We start from the raw sequence: 15,885 nt of genomic DNA, 5'->3' as shown, positions 1-15,885 counted from the left end.
TTCTCCTGTTTCAAAGAAGAAAAAGCAAAATTGGGACAAGGACAGGTTAACCAGGATGGTTAAAGGTATGGAATACCTCACCTCATAGTGCTGTAAAGAATTTAATCCCTTCACTGTGATGGAGACAGCACAGAATGGTTTGGATTGGAAAGCACCTTGGAGGTCATCCACTCCCATCACCTTCCACTAGACCAGGGGTTTTTTAATTCCAGAAAACATTTCAAAAAAGCAGATTTTGTATCTTGGATATTTCTTGGCAAATTGTAGATGCCGAGAGAGAAATATGAGCAGTTGTTTTGTATTGACAGAGTTGATTTCATCTGCAGGTGGTATTGGGTTTGAGAAGCTGAAACCTGAGACAAGTGCTTGGGGATGGTCTGAAAGAGGATACTTTTTGTTAAAAATCTTGTAGTTAAATATTCCTAAGATAGTCTGGACAACTTAAACAGTTCTACTGTGTAAGAGCTTGTATATAATGAGATAAAAGAAAGCAAAATGTTTTCAGTTGTGAACTCTTACTATAGACAGAATCCCTTCTGAAATGGATGCTGATTTAATCTGAAGCCAAAGAGAAATTATTTTCAAAATCAGTTTTGCAAATCTGATTAAGTTCTACTGTGATAAATCCCTTTGCAGCACTTCCTTTTAGGAGATCCCCTTTCTGTTTTGGATTTATGTTGGGTGTATGCTGCAAATCAATATTAAGAATAAGAAGCAATATAAATAGTATGCTGACAGGCAATTTATTTAGATGATGTAATAATTTTAGAATGAGTAATGAAATTGGAACATTTTTCTTGAAGTACATATGCTCATTACATGAGGCAGAATCTGTGTGGGTTCTCAGGTTTAGGTGGTTTTGCAGTCCAAGAATAAAGGGAGAGAGGAAAAAGGTAGGAGGTGGATTTGTTTGGAGTGGTTTATTTTCAAATACATAAATATATTGGTTTTAAATAGAAGTAAATGTGAGGTTTTAAGTATTCTGAAGAAAGTAAGTAAATTGAGAGTAAATGCTTATGGAAAGGGTGGGGGAAGGCAAAAGCCCTCAGAAATAATTTCATTTGGTTGAATGAAGTCCTGTGGGTTCCCTTTTTAATTCCCTCAGTACAGACACAGTGCAAATGCTGTTCATTGGGAACTCACCTGGGCATGTCCTGGGTTCCTCTTCCTCTGTGGGATGACTCATGGGATGTGGGTTTGAGCAGCAGAGTAAATAAAACAGCTTTACAGGAGAACTCTCTTCCTTCTGGTGTGTTTGGAAACACTTCTGGGCAGGGAGGATATCAAAGAGAGTCAAGGGCTTCTTTCATTTTTGCCTCTGATTCCTCTGAGTGTGCTGGGTCACTGATGTGTCATCAGCCTCCTGTGCCTCCAGGGACGTTCATTAACAAGCTCCTAAATTTTGGGGTAAGAAAGCATCTAAAGGAAGTCACCTCAGAACTATTTTTTCCCTTTCCTCTCCAAATTATAGTGTTTTGATGCCCAAAATAAACATTGAATCTACAGTGATGGGTTGGATAATCAATTTTTCCCGTTACTATGCTGCTCAGTGCTAAAGAAGGTTTTTTTTAATTATAATCAAAGCAGTAATGCTGCAATGCAGTTAATTTTATACGTCCCATTTTATGGTAGACTATAACGTTACAGAAGTGGGAAATTTAGAATAGGGCTGCCTAGTGATTTTCATGTGTGGGATTCACAAATGTGATAAATCTGTGGGAGCAGGATCTTCTAGGGAAGCTGAGTGCCTGGGCTGTCTTTTCTTAGAGCCATGAGTGAAATTCATGCTACTGGGAAAGATTAATTTGCCACTTGTATTTTCTGTGTTCAAGCAACAGCTCTGAAAGACAGTTCCTTGGCTATTTCTGCCTTCTTGGCCAGTTGTGAAAATGTCTTTAAATCAACAAGTAATTATGTTCTAATTTTTTAAAAATATGACTGAAAAGGCATAGTTTTTCCCCAAGTCCTTAAACTGTTTCATCTGGGTAATGATGATTAAAAGTTTTTTAAGCAGTACCTTCACACAGCTTTCAACTATTTCTGTTTAGAGAGCATAACATTTCAAAGTGGTTTATTTAAAAATGTCACTTCCATTCTCTGGCTTTAGAGGATTTTCTAGGGCCTTGAGGTTTAGGTTTCTGAATGGAATTGGAGGAATATTGTTTTAATTTAATATAAAAATTTGCCTTTAATTAAAGAAAAACCCAACAAAACCAACAGTAGTAGTTACAAGTCAGTCCTGGATGTTTTGCAAATGAGATAATCAGTCAGACAGACCTTTTCAGAAATCTACCTCAGGTATTTGACAAGGCTCAGCATGAAGCTTGGTTATTTTTTATCTTTTTTTGCACAGGCACTGGTGACTTTTTATCAGAGATAATTCTTGTATTTCCTACTCAACAGTTTACTGTGGGAAATATTTTTTTAAAGTTAATTTTTCTTTAAATATCATGAGAAGTTGAACAGTAAGAGTGTAAAAGACTTGGGAATTTCTGGTGGTTCTGATTCTCCAAAACTGGGTGTTACTGCCTAAGGGTAAAGGAATTTCCTAATTCCTAAAGCAATGTCTTCACCTCCAGGCTGCAGCCACAGGAACTTTGTGTTGTTCCTTCCCAAACCTTGCTCAGCTTCATGGAAAGTTTCTTTGCATTTTTTCAGAGCAGATACTGGGCAGTAAATCAACCTCGTCTCAAGATGGTAATCTTAATTATCCATTTAATGTAATTGATGGGAAGAACTCTTAATGGCATCAACTGCGGGGTGACTTCTGATAATGCCCAGTCTTTTAATTTTTAATTTGTATACTTAAACCTTTTCATTCTCTTTACTGTATGGCTGTTTTTCAAGCTGAGATGTGTAAGGAATTTGCAAGTGAAAAATTAATTTTCTATTGCCACCATATGGCTCCGAATGTTGAGACTGTTTGGATTGCATGAGTAATGCCTCAAAGATAGAATTTTGACCTAAGTTATAGGCCACTGAATAATCTTATTTTAAATCAAATGAAGATCTGATTAGGGGAGGTTATTATTGCTGAGGTGGTGATTTTCTGTGTAGCTGGAGAGAAAATAATTAAGGCTGTTTAGTTTCTGGGAATGTCTGTAAAGAATATCTTCTTAATAAATCAACTGAAAAATAGTAGAATTTCACTAATCATTACCTGTAAGCTAATCCAGGAAAAGCTCCAAGAATTAAAGTGTTACTATTTAAGTAGCAATGAAATAAATGCTCCATCACTAATGTAATAAAAACAGCGTCCTGCTTACTGTTCAGTGGGGTTTTTCTATTAGATTTTTTTGCATTTTGGTCTCCATTATTTGCTAGAATTACCAACACTTGAGATGAGCTGCTTTTGGAGGTGCTGAGTTTTTTAGTGCTGGCCCCAGCTCAGCAGAACTCCAGAGAATAACTTAAATACAGAGTTCCAGTAAGCAAAGCCAAAACTTTCCTAGTTCATCTTGGATATCATGGAAGTGTGTTATGTTAATTTTACATTTTCATCACATGCCAAGGCTGAGTTTGTGCTCCTGAGATGGTGCTGAAATGACTAAAGCCTGTGATTTCACTGAACACTCATTTGGTGTAGATTAGATTAAAAACTATTCTTGCTCTTTGGAAAATCAGGCTGTAGCCAAAGTTCTCGTGCAACTGATATAACTGCTCTCTTTTTGGTTTCTTTTTTTTCCGTTTTCTCCCCTTGGCAGGGTCAGTACAGGCCCTCTGACCTGCTGTGCCCTGAGACCTACGTGTGGACACCCATTGAGCAGTGCCTGCCCCTGCTCGAGCGCTCCAAGTACTCCCGCTTCAACCAGGATGGAAAAGCAGGTGAGGCTGCACAGAATGAAATAGCTGGGATTTGTCTGTCTGCTTCTAATGTATCAGAATCCTCTGCTGCTGCAGCAGCCTGGAAATCTTACCTGTAAAGGATAAAAAGTGTGCAATTCACAACTCCTGCAGCAAACATTTATCTTGTAAGCAATGCACGTTTTAAGTATATTCTGTCCTGTAAGACTGTAAGTAGTTCAAAATTAACACATATTGCTGCCTTTCAGATTATTTTCAAATTATATTTGCTATTCTGCGCATGAACAAAACCAATAAAATAATTGTTCCTCACTTACATTCCTGTTGGATGAATGCATAGAGGAATTATATTGGAATCAATACAGGGAAGTGGAAAGACTGGAGAAACTTAAAACATCATGCTTTTGTTTAGAAACAGAGTGGCAGATTTAGTTTCACAATCAATTAAACATTCAGTTTAATTGATGTGGATGTGAAGAGCACAATAAACAGCAGAAGCACCTTAAACATCTTGGTGTGACATAGTTTCTACACATTGTAAAACAGGTACTTAGTGATTTACCAGCACTGACTGGTTGAAATTGTTACTGACCAAAGCACAATACAGTGATGCTACTGGAAAACAAGGCAATCAAATGAAAATAATACATTAATTTGCTTTAGTCACTGACTCTCTGGGCCAATGGCAGGCCCCAAGGGAGTTGTGTTAGACCATGCTTGGTATGGTGCTTGGGGGAAAGAGAATAACTTAAGTTTTTTTATTAATTACAATTTGTTGAATATCTTCTTTTTGAAGTTTCCTTTCTCCTGTGAGTAACAATTGAGTGTGGTTGTGATATTATTCAGAGATGTGTGGCATTATTCAGTGATTTGTTTTTAGACACCAAACACAGATTTACCTGAGTCTCAGTAGTCTTTAGCAGCTATTTCTTTCTTTTTACATTTCTTCTTTTTACTTTTTTTTCTGTTTGATCCTTATGTTTTTTTATCATAGTTTAGTAGGGTTCCCTAGACAGCTAACTGTTCAAAAGGCAGGATGTAGATAAATTAAAGGAATTTGAAGACTGCTTAAGCAGGACTGTGAAGTTCTGGAAATGCTGTTGAGTTTCTTGCTTTTCCTCACCCTCTGCCTGTTACTTGGTTGCTCAGTGGAAACACTAATAATAATTATTATTATTAAGAACTACAATAGCAAGGTTCAAATAAATTCATCATTGTTAGATTGGTGGGGGGAAATTGGGAAAAAATTTGCAAAATTAGGAGGAAGAAGGGAATGATTTTGGAGGCCAGTGATGTTTGGGACACTTTTGATGTTCAGAAAGGAGAGAGTGCTGAACTGGTGCCTGTGAAGGTGTTAATAACCCCGTGCCAGCAGAGGGGCAGCATCTTGTGGATGGTGTGAAATCCCTGTGGCATAGCAGGCGTTTGGAAACCACGGGAAACAAAGCTTTGCATCATTATCAGCCCAGAATATCTCACTCCAGACACTGCTGGAGCTGGGACTTGTGTCCTGTGGTTTAAGGAAATTAAAACATAGCTGCACGTTGAGATGCTCTGGGCCTGCTGGGAGCTCGTGGGCTTTGGGGGTTTGGGTTGCTGCTCAGAGGAAGCCATTTCTCACCAGTGAAATCAGCTCCCTTCCTCATTCTTTACTCTCTCCAACAGTCACTAATACGAGTTTAATGAAGTTACAGTGAATTTTAAAAAGAGAATACAAATGATCGTGTGCTTTATTCCCCTTGAATCAGGTTTCTGTGGCACTGTCTGTAATTATGTTGGTTAAGTGGGGCATGATTTATCAGGAGTGGGACTTCCAGCATTGAAACCCAGGGCAATAACCAGAGCCAGTAAACAACTGGGAGAAATGGTGTGACTTTCAGTGCTGCCTGGGGCAGTGAAGCAGTCACTGGCAAAGAGTATCTTCTATTGCTGTCTGTAATAGCAGAAAATTTGGGAAACATTGTCTCATAATAATTTGTTCATGATAAGTATGAGACATAATTAATGTGTCATAATTTTCCTGAATTTTTAAATGTGTTTTCCCTCCTTTAAAAAAATCATTAAAATTTACATAATAAATTTACCAATTGCATTTTCAGTAGAGTGTGTTATGTGCTTTGATCTTTCAAGCCTCTGCAATATGAAAAGGATTTTTGAGTATCCATACACATTACATTGCAGAGCTCCTTCCAAAATAAGATTTAGTTTTACTATTCTGGAATAAATAAAAATATACTCGTAAAAAGTGGCTTTGTTTTTAAAACATAGGAAAGTATTCATTTATTTAACTCATGCCTTGGAACAGATTCTTCATTTTTGTTCTATTCACTTTGAAAAATTTAGAAGACCTGGCATCATCTTATAAATGAGAGAGATTGTTGAAGATTCTGATATTAGTAACCAGTAGCCAGGCATTTATTTAGAACTGAGTCGTTTGTGAGGTGGTGCACTAATGGAGGGTTTAGATACTGATGCAATCTGGAAATTGAGATAGTGCTGAACTTCATTTAATGGCCATCAGCTGTAAGTGCAGATGGAGATAGGCTAAAGAAAGAAGAATTAATTAAAAAGTTGCTCTGCAGTCAGTGACTTTGATAACACAACAAACTGATGAGCAGAAGTCATTCACATGATAGCATTTGCTGAAATGTTCCTGGCCATGGTCTGCCTGCCACACCCATTGACTTCCTCCCAAAACTGCTCCTCGGGGTTTTACTTCATTGGTGTCTTCCCTAACAGCTTTACCCATGAAATAAGAGCTCTGTGGAAAGATCTATAAATCATTTATTTGGTATCCTGGCAATATTTTTTGTCCTTCCACTTTCCATTTTCTAGACTAACTCAGTGTTCATGTTCTCTCTCTTTCTACTATCTGTTGAGATTTTCAGTTTGTTGCTCCTGGGAGAAGTCTGTGAAAAATACCTTGATGGAGTAAAATATCTGCTTTTGGGATGGTTATTTAATTAGTGGGAAACTTCAAATCTTTCTTCCCATCAGTGCTGGACTGTCAAGATGTTTAAAAATCAGCTTCAGATGATGGCAGATACAATGCCAGTCTGAGAGTGGTGGCTTCAAAGCCTTCATAGTTACATGGCTGTGTCACATAATGTGGCATGTACTTGGTGGAGCCAGGGTGGACATGGGGCTGTTACCCAGGTGAAAAAGCTTTATCCAAATTTTTGGGCATGGCCCACAGCAATCCCAGTGGTGGAAGCTGCTTCCCACCTTCCTGTGTCTGCAGAAACTGTGTGAGCAGAGCTTTGAGAGCTGCACTTCAAAAGGACTTCAGTGCTTTTCCTGTCTTAACCATTTTGTTTGCTGAAGTTGATAAATTGGCTAAGCTAATACACATCTGTTCAACTTCCTGCAGATCTAATAATAGAGTGAAATCAAAATGGCACTGAATGGAGTACATTAATTAAAATGAAAGTATTTTCTTCAGCACATTAAAAAAAATTTGCACATAACAAAGGCATAACAGAGGCTCCTCTGCCTTTGTGTGTTCTTGGAGACAAGACACTCTTTGCTCCAGAGGGTATGGTTAACACAAACCATGATGGATGCAAAACGGGTGGGATAAAGGGGGGAGAGAGGCACTTCTGGGTTTCCTGGTCAATTATGATAGTAGACTAAATTATAGTCTATTAATAGACTAATTAGTATGAGACTGAACTGACCTTTCGTAAACATCACAGTGAAGGAGAGTTTCATAGGGAGGGATCTAAGGAAATTTCTTAGTTGTCTTTCAGAGTTAATGGAGAAATCTTTTGCAGTGTGAGAGTTGTAGAAGAAATTAAGAATATGGAGACACAAAGCAGTTTCCTTCAAAACATAAATTTGTCTGGGATAGGATCCTGTAGTCAGAGGTAGAACTGTAGGCAGATTGCTGCCTGCAGGTGCTTGGGAGGAAGATGGGAGTGATGAAGCAGAGTGAGGGAAGCTTTGGAAGTGAGGATCTCTGATGTGATCAGGGTGTGGGAGCTGGCAGAGACATGGATAGAAGATGGGAAGAATTTTGCAGTAGTTGATAGAGGTAGGACAATGAGAAGAAGGGCTTGACAAGAGCAAGAAATAAGTGATGGTGGGATTCAAACTTGGCTATCTTACTAGATATTTGTAGGGGTTTGAAGGGAGGCTGTTATTTGGATACACCATCTAAAGAGATTACAAAGCCTAATGAATCAGCAACCACCTTCCACTCCTTGCTGCAGACCAGGCTTTGCATCTGCCACCTCTGCACAGCACTGAAGACCTTTCTTCCTCCAGCAGAGTGGAAGTCCTCAGCAGAACTCAGGCTTTAAGCTGTGTCCAGCTGGTGTGAGCCAAAGTGATGATAGGCAGTGGAATGCAGAGTTGAGGGTTTGTCTGTTCTGTGCTTTCCAGTGCTCAGGCTGTGGCTGCACAAAGGACAGATGTTGACATCCAAAAAGCCTTTGAAATTGCCTTGTGTTCACATGCACGCCTTAACCATCAGAATAAAACAAAACTTAGACCCAAGCCAACACTAAAATCAGTGCCTGAGCTCCCCTTCTCAGGAGAAAGTCCTGGAACACCACTCGAGGCTATGGAGAGGTCAGAAAATCCTCACTTCACACTCACAAGAATCACTGTAAAAAGCCCATTCCATGTAATACCTCCTGAGTTCATAGCAGATCATCTTTTTTGAGTTACTGAACTAAAGAAAATTACTTCAGGTTTCCAGTCTTTCTCTGTATTAATCTTATAATGTTTATTGCATTTTTTACCAGATTTTTTAAAGCTTTTAGCTGAAAAAACTTTTTCTTTAGAAGTACATCTTTATATATGTATTTATCTATCCTGCTGCTCATAGTAAGCTAGAGTAGTAAAATGCAAATAAAAATCCCAGTATTTAACAACTTCTAGATCCTCTTGGTAGTGATTGCATTATGTATCTTAATGCTTTTTCAAAGCAACTGGGTGTTATTAGTTCTAGTAAATAAAACTTAAATAAAACCAGAAATCTACAGACGTGTGCAGTTATGCACATTTAAAACTGTTGTTTTTGTGCATAATGCTTCCACTAGAAAAATAATTTGTCACAACTATTTCAATAACTATAATTTCTAGTGTTGTGTTTTTAAAACATTTAAAGTACAATTTTTAGTGCACTTTGTTACCAAAGACTATTTCAAACAGGTTTTATATTGATTGTGTATGTGAACACAAGTATTTTGTTCATTTTTTTTTCCCATCCAGTACAGAGACTGTTTAATTTTACAATATATTTTGAAAATTTTATATACTAGTGTGATACTGGTCTTGTTCCCCTCCTCCTTTGAGCAGAAAAGCCACAATCACATATTTGTGTCCTGGAAGTGAACTGTGGTTGCCATTTGGTCACGTCTCAGAGTTCAGGTCCCTGGCAAGGGGCTGTATCTCTGTAGGATGGATGTAGGCAGAGGGATTTGGGTGTAGGCAGAGGGATTAATGCAAAGGCCAGGATATGTTAATGTTTATAAGGGTGGTGTGATGCAGATTAATGTTTACAAGGATAAATGCACCGAACTCCTCAAGATGATGAAAATGTGGTCGCAAAACTGTCACAGATGGAAAACATTAAACCAATTGTTCAGAGCTCTGCAATCATCTGATTTGGGAGAAATTGCTGCTTTGCTCTACAACAACTGCTGCTTATAATTTATTTTTTTTAAGATAGTGTTGTGTACTTCAGAGAGTTGGGAAACAGTTTAAATAAACTCTGATGGATCACGAGCTAGAGTCTTCTAAAGAGGTAACTTTCCACTATTATCACAGCTATAGGTAATAAATTTGAATTCTGTAAGAAAAAGAAATTGAATTCTGCAAGAAAAAAGACAGACATCCCAGTTCTTTCTAGCAGCTTCCCTAGAACAGACACATCTTACAAGTTTCTATCTGTTTCTAATTAAGTTCATGAACACTTAGAGCCATCAGAATGCATCTTTCTAAATCCAGTGTGATCCTTGAATGTACAAGATGTTTAAACAATGGAGATAATGCCAATAAGGTGTAGCCAGGCACATTTTTCCCTCGCTTTTTACTGTGTTTGGATTAAATTGAAATGACTGGCATGGGGTTTTAGCCTCATATGCAGTGCTTCTGTCATACAAAGGAAATGTTATTCTCTTAATTTGTGGGTCCTAAACAACTGCCACAGCATAAATTGGTATGTGGGTTAGAAAAATGCAAACTTCAATAAATATTTGTGATTTAAAAGTTTGGATTAATTGATATTCTAAATGTATCTGCTTTTAACATATATGTAGCAGACTAAACCAGTGCCCTTTGAGCAGCACAGTTGTCTGACTTCTGGTGTGGTGCATGAAACCTTTGGCTTGGACAGCAAAATTCTCAAAAATGTGTTAATCCAAGATGGCAATCATAGAGATTTGTGAAACAAATAGATGTATTTTGAAATTCCTTTTTTTTTTGGAGGACTTTCCTTGAAAAATAAAGATATCTTGGCATACTTCACTTCTCTTTGCGTTGAAGAGATGATTTGTAGATGGGTTCATGCTCAAGATACTCTTGCACCTTTTGAACATTTTGATATTTGATTTTCCAGCAGAATAATTCTGCTTTGTTGGTTTTTTTTGGTGAAGATTCAGGAGAATGCAGGGAAGGGCAAGGATTGCCAAATCCTGCAGGAATCATTTTCCATATGCAGAAGGTGTAAGGAGCACAAGAGCAGAAATTAAAATTTCAATAACGTGGGACAAGTAGAGTGATCGTGCAGATTTATTTCGTGCTGAGGACAATGAGCGTGTGGGACTGGTTTCCAAATGTGATAAAAGTTAACAGCTGTAATTAGGCCCAGGCACAGAGCAGCCATGGAAGGGACACCACAGGCATGTGCTGAGCCACACTCCAGCATCCACCAGGGAAACCTGTGCCAGGGTCAGACCTTCTGGAATGATCCCCGTTCACTCCCTGCTCTGGTGACATCATCCCAGCTCCTCACGTGGAATGTAATTGATTCCATGTCTTAATTAATTTAGCCAGCAAATTGATTGCCGTAATTTGATTTATTTAGCTGATAAGCTACTGCCAATTGCTTCAATTTTTCCTATTTCATGTTAATGTTTGCATTTGTAATTCTCAGCTTGACTCTTGTCACTGTTTTTTTTTCTCCTCATATGTCAGTCTTAATGAGGACTTTGCCCTTCTTTTTCAAAAATCCTCTGGCTGCTTTCTGCCACGTTCACTTCTATGCAGTTCAGATGTTTTAATAAATGGTATTTAACTCTTTTGCTCCTTCAGATTTTTTCCCTGTTTTTTTGCCATTGTTTTGGAGCTGTAACTCCTTAAAGCATTATCTCTAACTTTTGTCTTTTGTACTGGCTTTTCATAGAAGAATGGTGTCATGGAATGGTCTGGGTTGGGAGGGACCTTAAATCCCACCCAGTGCCACCCCTGCCATGGCAGGAACACCTTCCACTGTCCCAGGCTGCTCCAAGCCCCATCCAACCTGGCCTTGGGCACTGCCAGGGATCCAGGGGCAGCCACAGCTGCTCTGGGCACCCTGTGCCAGGGCCTGCCCACCCTCCCAAGGAGCAATTCCTTCCCAATATCCCATCTACATCCAACCCTCCTATAGCTTTAAGCCATTCCCCCTTGTCCTATCATCTCCACCATCATCACCATCTCTAATCTTTCCCATTTAAGATGCATTACTCTTCTCAACCATTAGTTCACAGATTTAATAATGTGTTTGATGTGTCTCCCCCTCCAGTAACAGTCATTTTGATTATGTTCCTGAAATGACAGGTCCCATGCTAAAGTCTCTACAAAGATACCTGTGCAGTTTTCTTTCCCTGCTAGCCAGTAACTTAGAGTTGCTTTCATTTGCTCTTTCCAAGTGCTTGTTGGTTTTTAATTGTGATTTCCCCTTCTGCCTCTGAAGAGAAATTAATAACTCAATTAATGAATGATTCTGTGCTTCTATGATTTGAATCTTGCCCTTTTCCAGTCCCCTTTTTCCAGGACAATATATCGAGGTAGGTAAGAATAATTGTATTATACGAGAGCTCCTGAAATAAACTGTGAGTTTTGTACAAGTTGTTTTATGTGCCTCTCCTTCAAATGCGTGCAGTTGGATTTTAGTTCTGGGCAGGGATCCTGGTAGGGCAGGAGCTGTGAATTACAGCTGAGCCCCTGAGCTTCTGTGAGCTGCTGCATGGACAGGAAAGGTTTTCCAGTGTCCCCTGCTCCTGTTTACTCCAGGAGTCCCAGCACAATGAGTTGTTGTTTGCGTGGCACAGCGGGGCGAGCGCGATCCGCCTGCCGCTCCTCGCCGTGGAGCTCCACGGCCTAAACCACTTGTAGGAGTTCAGGCACAAAGCCCAAAAGTTTGGGTTGGAAGATGCCTTCAGGATTTCTCCTCGCTGCAACTTCCTGTCTTTTCCCATTTGAAGGATCCCTATACCTGTAGAACTGTGATTCCCCTGTATTAATGATCATCGACAGTGTTTGATACTTTACAAACGTGTTCTTTTTGATCAGTGGATTCAAAAGTTCCTATTTTTTGTTAGAGTTTTGTAGAGTTTTGTTAGACTGCAAAAATTTGGCTGATTGAGAATATCCTGAGCGTTTTACTGTACTTCCTTTGTGACTTGTGCTTTCTGGTTTTAATTAAGAATTCTTTTCATTGGATTTTTGTGTGTTGTTGTTTATGCTTCATTTTAACTGTACTCTTATTTTGGTTTGAGTTCGTATTTTTGTACCCCAAGGCATAGGGGTCTTTAATATTCCTTAATGTATGAGTCTAGTTTGAAAGAAGCAATATGAGAAAAAGCACATTTCAGCTCACTGTTTTATATAAATATGACTATTAATGGGTATTGCTGATTGGCCCTTTTGTTTTTGAGGATGACATCCTATACTTTGCTGGTGAACAAAAGAAATTATGCTTTAAATTGGATAAGAAATGAGCTTAAATTCAAAGGTCAGAAAGATTTGGCTTCTGACTGTGGTAGAATAATTTTTGATTTCCAGTAATTAATATCTCCTATGTTCCAGTCATAAAATTTGAAAAGTTAATGTGTTTCTTCCTTTTGCAGTTTCTTTGTTTTAAAATCATTGATCATTAACTGTGACAAGGTCATGTAAACCAGATGTAGCTTTTCTTTAAAAAAAAAATTCAACAAGGCTGTAGTGTTTCTCATGTAAATTAACATCACCATAGTGTAACCAGCAAGGGATGGTGCTTCTTTTTTGCCATTTTTACACCTAGTTTGAAAGCTTGAGTATCATGAAACTTTTAATCTGCCTGTAAATTGAATTCTAATTTTATTTTTCTTTGAGAAAAAAATGAGAACATTCTGTTTATCTTTAAAAACTGTGCAAATCCTAAGTGCTTCAAAATTGAAAATTAAAAACCACAAGCACCATGAAACAAAACCATAACCCCAGCACATCCATGGGCTGGAAACGCAGCAGTTGTCAAGGGTTTATCTTCAGATTTTTGTTCTGTGGATTTAATGCTTAGAGGTAAAGTAATTCTTTTGAGATTCCGTTTTTAAGCAAAATGGAAATTTAATTTATAGTGTGAGTTTCCTTCATTGTCTACTTTTAAAGTGAATCACAGGTTTCAGTTAATGACACAGGTTTAAATATTTTAAATTTTGAATTATGTTGGTTCTTTGCCTTTTCTTTCTCTTTCTTTCTTTCTTTCTTTCTTTCTTTCTTTCTTTCTTTCTTTCTTTCTTTCTTTCTTTCTTTCTTTCTTTCTCTCTCTCTCTCTTTCTTTCTCTCTTTCTCTCTTTCTCTGTCTTTCTTTCTTTCTTTCTTTCTTTCTTTCTTTCTTTCTCTCTTTCTCTCTTTCTCTCTTTCTCTCTTTCTCTCTTTCTCTCTTTCTTTCTCTCTTTCTCTCTTTCTTTCTCTCTTTCTCTCTTTCTCTTTCTCTCTTTCTCTCTCTCTCTCTATTTTATCCTGCTAAGGTGGGGGAGAAATACAGGTTCTCTGTGTAGTATGGATGCAGAATTACAAAGTGCTGATGGCCAAATAGTTTAATGATTCCAGGGAGTTGAAGGAGCATTTAAAGAAAATTAAACTTATGATCAGAAACAGAATCATTTCAGAGTTTAGCCAGAGTATCACATTTATTTTTGTGAATTGGAAATCTCAGTCCTCAGTTAGGCTTCTTGCTAATTCTGAGTCCATTCTGTACAGAAGATATAGGAAATATTTTCCTGTGACTAATGTGGATTGTTTTGGAAATTGGCAGTTGTCCATTCTCCTATTTAGAAAATAGGAAAGTCAATACATTTGTCACTTTGCTTTTAATTATTTCTTCACTTGTTTTCCTGTAAGTGGAAAAAAGCATTTTAAAGGAAAGTTAGATTGCTTCTATCTCTAGATCATACTCCTGAGAAATTAAAAAATGTCATTTTTATGAGGAATCTGTCCAAGGGGAGGAAGGAAGAGGTGCCATGGCTCTAAAGAGGAGCAGCACAGGATGCTACAGCTCAGGCTGCCCTTCCACATCACTGTTCATCAAAAGCAGCTTGGCTCAAATCAGCCACCACCAAAAACCTGGTTTAGTTGTAGTTCTCTACAGAAACTTAGAGCGATCACCCTTTTTTCAGCTCTTGCAGAGCTTACTCTGCACTCCAGGTCTCACTTGTCCAGCTTTGCACGTGCTTACCCAGCTTTCTGACCAGATGGAGCTGGTTTTCACTTCAGCCTGTATTAGGGAGTAATAATAAAGCTTAATGCATGTGAAGAATAAAAATATTTGGATGTGGGCTTCCCCAAATAACGTTAGAAAAATGCTAATCCACCCCTGAGCTGTAAGAAAAAGACCATGAAATTCTGGATTTCTTTAAAGAGCACACTGCTGTCCAGCTTTCTATTGCTGTGAATAAAAAAGGTGAGATCACTCCTCCTTATTTCATGCTGGTGTTTCAGCAGGAATGCTTATCAGCATTTGAAAATTAAGTTTTGGCTTGGGCGGGAGCTTTTAGTTTTAGAGGGAAATTGATTTGTGTTGTGCAGAGAAATAAGGACTGGACTGTCCAGGAGTTTGTCAGGCTTCCTGCTCCTCACGTTCCTCCTCATCCCTGGAGTGTGGCAGCCTTTTTTTGGGTGAGTGCAGCCCGAGGCTGCCCTTGAGCACTTTAGGTGGAGGTGGATGAGTGAGCTGGGTCAGGAACTCAGAGCAGAGCCTGCCAAGACACCCCATTGCATGAGAGGCTTTGGGTCACTCCTGCTCCTTGCTTTGTTTTCTGCTGGCACTTAGCAACGTGTCTGATACCCTTTGTGTTTTCAGAGAGGAAATCCTCCATGTGTGGATTCCATTTAGCAGTGGTATGGGGCTGGGAACAGAACATTTTAACACCTCTGTGCAGTCTTTATGGGGTCACAGAGGCAAGGTTGAATTAGAAGTGAAATCTCTCCTGTATTCAAATTTCAGTAGACAACTGCAGCATAAATAATTTGCTGCTTTAGGAGTATAGGGGAGAGAAGAAAGAAGTGACAGGTAATTTATTCAGTAAGAATTCACCTGTATTTTCAGCTCTGAGACTTGCAGGATAATATTTCTATTTTCAGTTGGCAGCTGCAGTTGCCCAGTTCCCTAAAATTACAGGAACTTCCAATCTACATAATTGATTGCTCTGTATTTTGTGTATCTAGCATCCAGACTATACTGATAGATGTAACTGAATTAAGGGATGAAACCTTGTATATTTTTTGTGTCAAATGACAGTGTCTCTTCTGTAGACTATAATAAATCAACTGCTCAGGAGGTGAAAAATGAGACAGTGTGAGGAGAAAAAATAAGCACTTTAAAAATACATTTTAGTGGTAACAGTACTGCATTTAGTAATTACAGAAATGATTAAATTTGCTCTAATATACTGATCCACTATCTGATCAGTCTTTCCAGAAATGTAAGTCCCTAAATAAAATTTCTTCATTAAAGCTTGGCTATAAAAGGATGGGTTTTTTCCTTATTTTCAGCAAGGAACTTTTTTAATAAAGCATTTGGTCTCATTCTGAATTGTGATTGCTGCTGTATCCCAGCATCAGCCACACAGGGAAGGCCTGCTTGAATTCAACTGGCATCATCTTGAACAGAAA

General features: G+C 38.4%; 1 protein-coding gene across 4 annotated transcripts in view; it reads left to right on the top strand.

The window, feature by feature from the left end:
* ATE1 (arginyltransferase 1) overlaps nucleotides 1–15,885 on the top strand; it is a 68,853-nt gene that overhangs the window by 47,396 nt on the left and 5,572 nt on the right. For all 4 annotated transcript variants that reach the window (XM_038140466.1, XM_038140465.1, XM_038140464.1 and 1 more), the window contains exon 11: nucleotides 3,705–3,825. In XM_038140466.1, the coding sequence (XP_037996394.1) occupies nucleotides 3,705–3,825 (121 nt within the window). The remainder of the gene's footprint in view (nucleotides 1–3,704; nucleotides 3,826–15,885) is intronic.

Source organism: Motacilla alba, chromosome 6 (assembly GCF_015832195.1).
Source record: "Motacilla alba alba isolate MOTALB_02 chromosome 6, Motacilla_alba_V1.0_pri, whole genome shotgun sequence".
Classification (NCBI taxonomy): Eukaryota; Metazoa; Chordata; class Aves; order Passeriformes; family Motacillidae; genus Motacilla; species Motacilla alba.
Note: the sequence above shows the minus strand (reverse complement) of the source record. Positions and strands in the feature narration are given on the sequence as shown.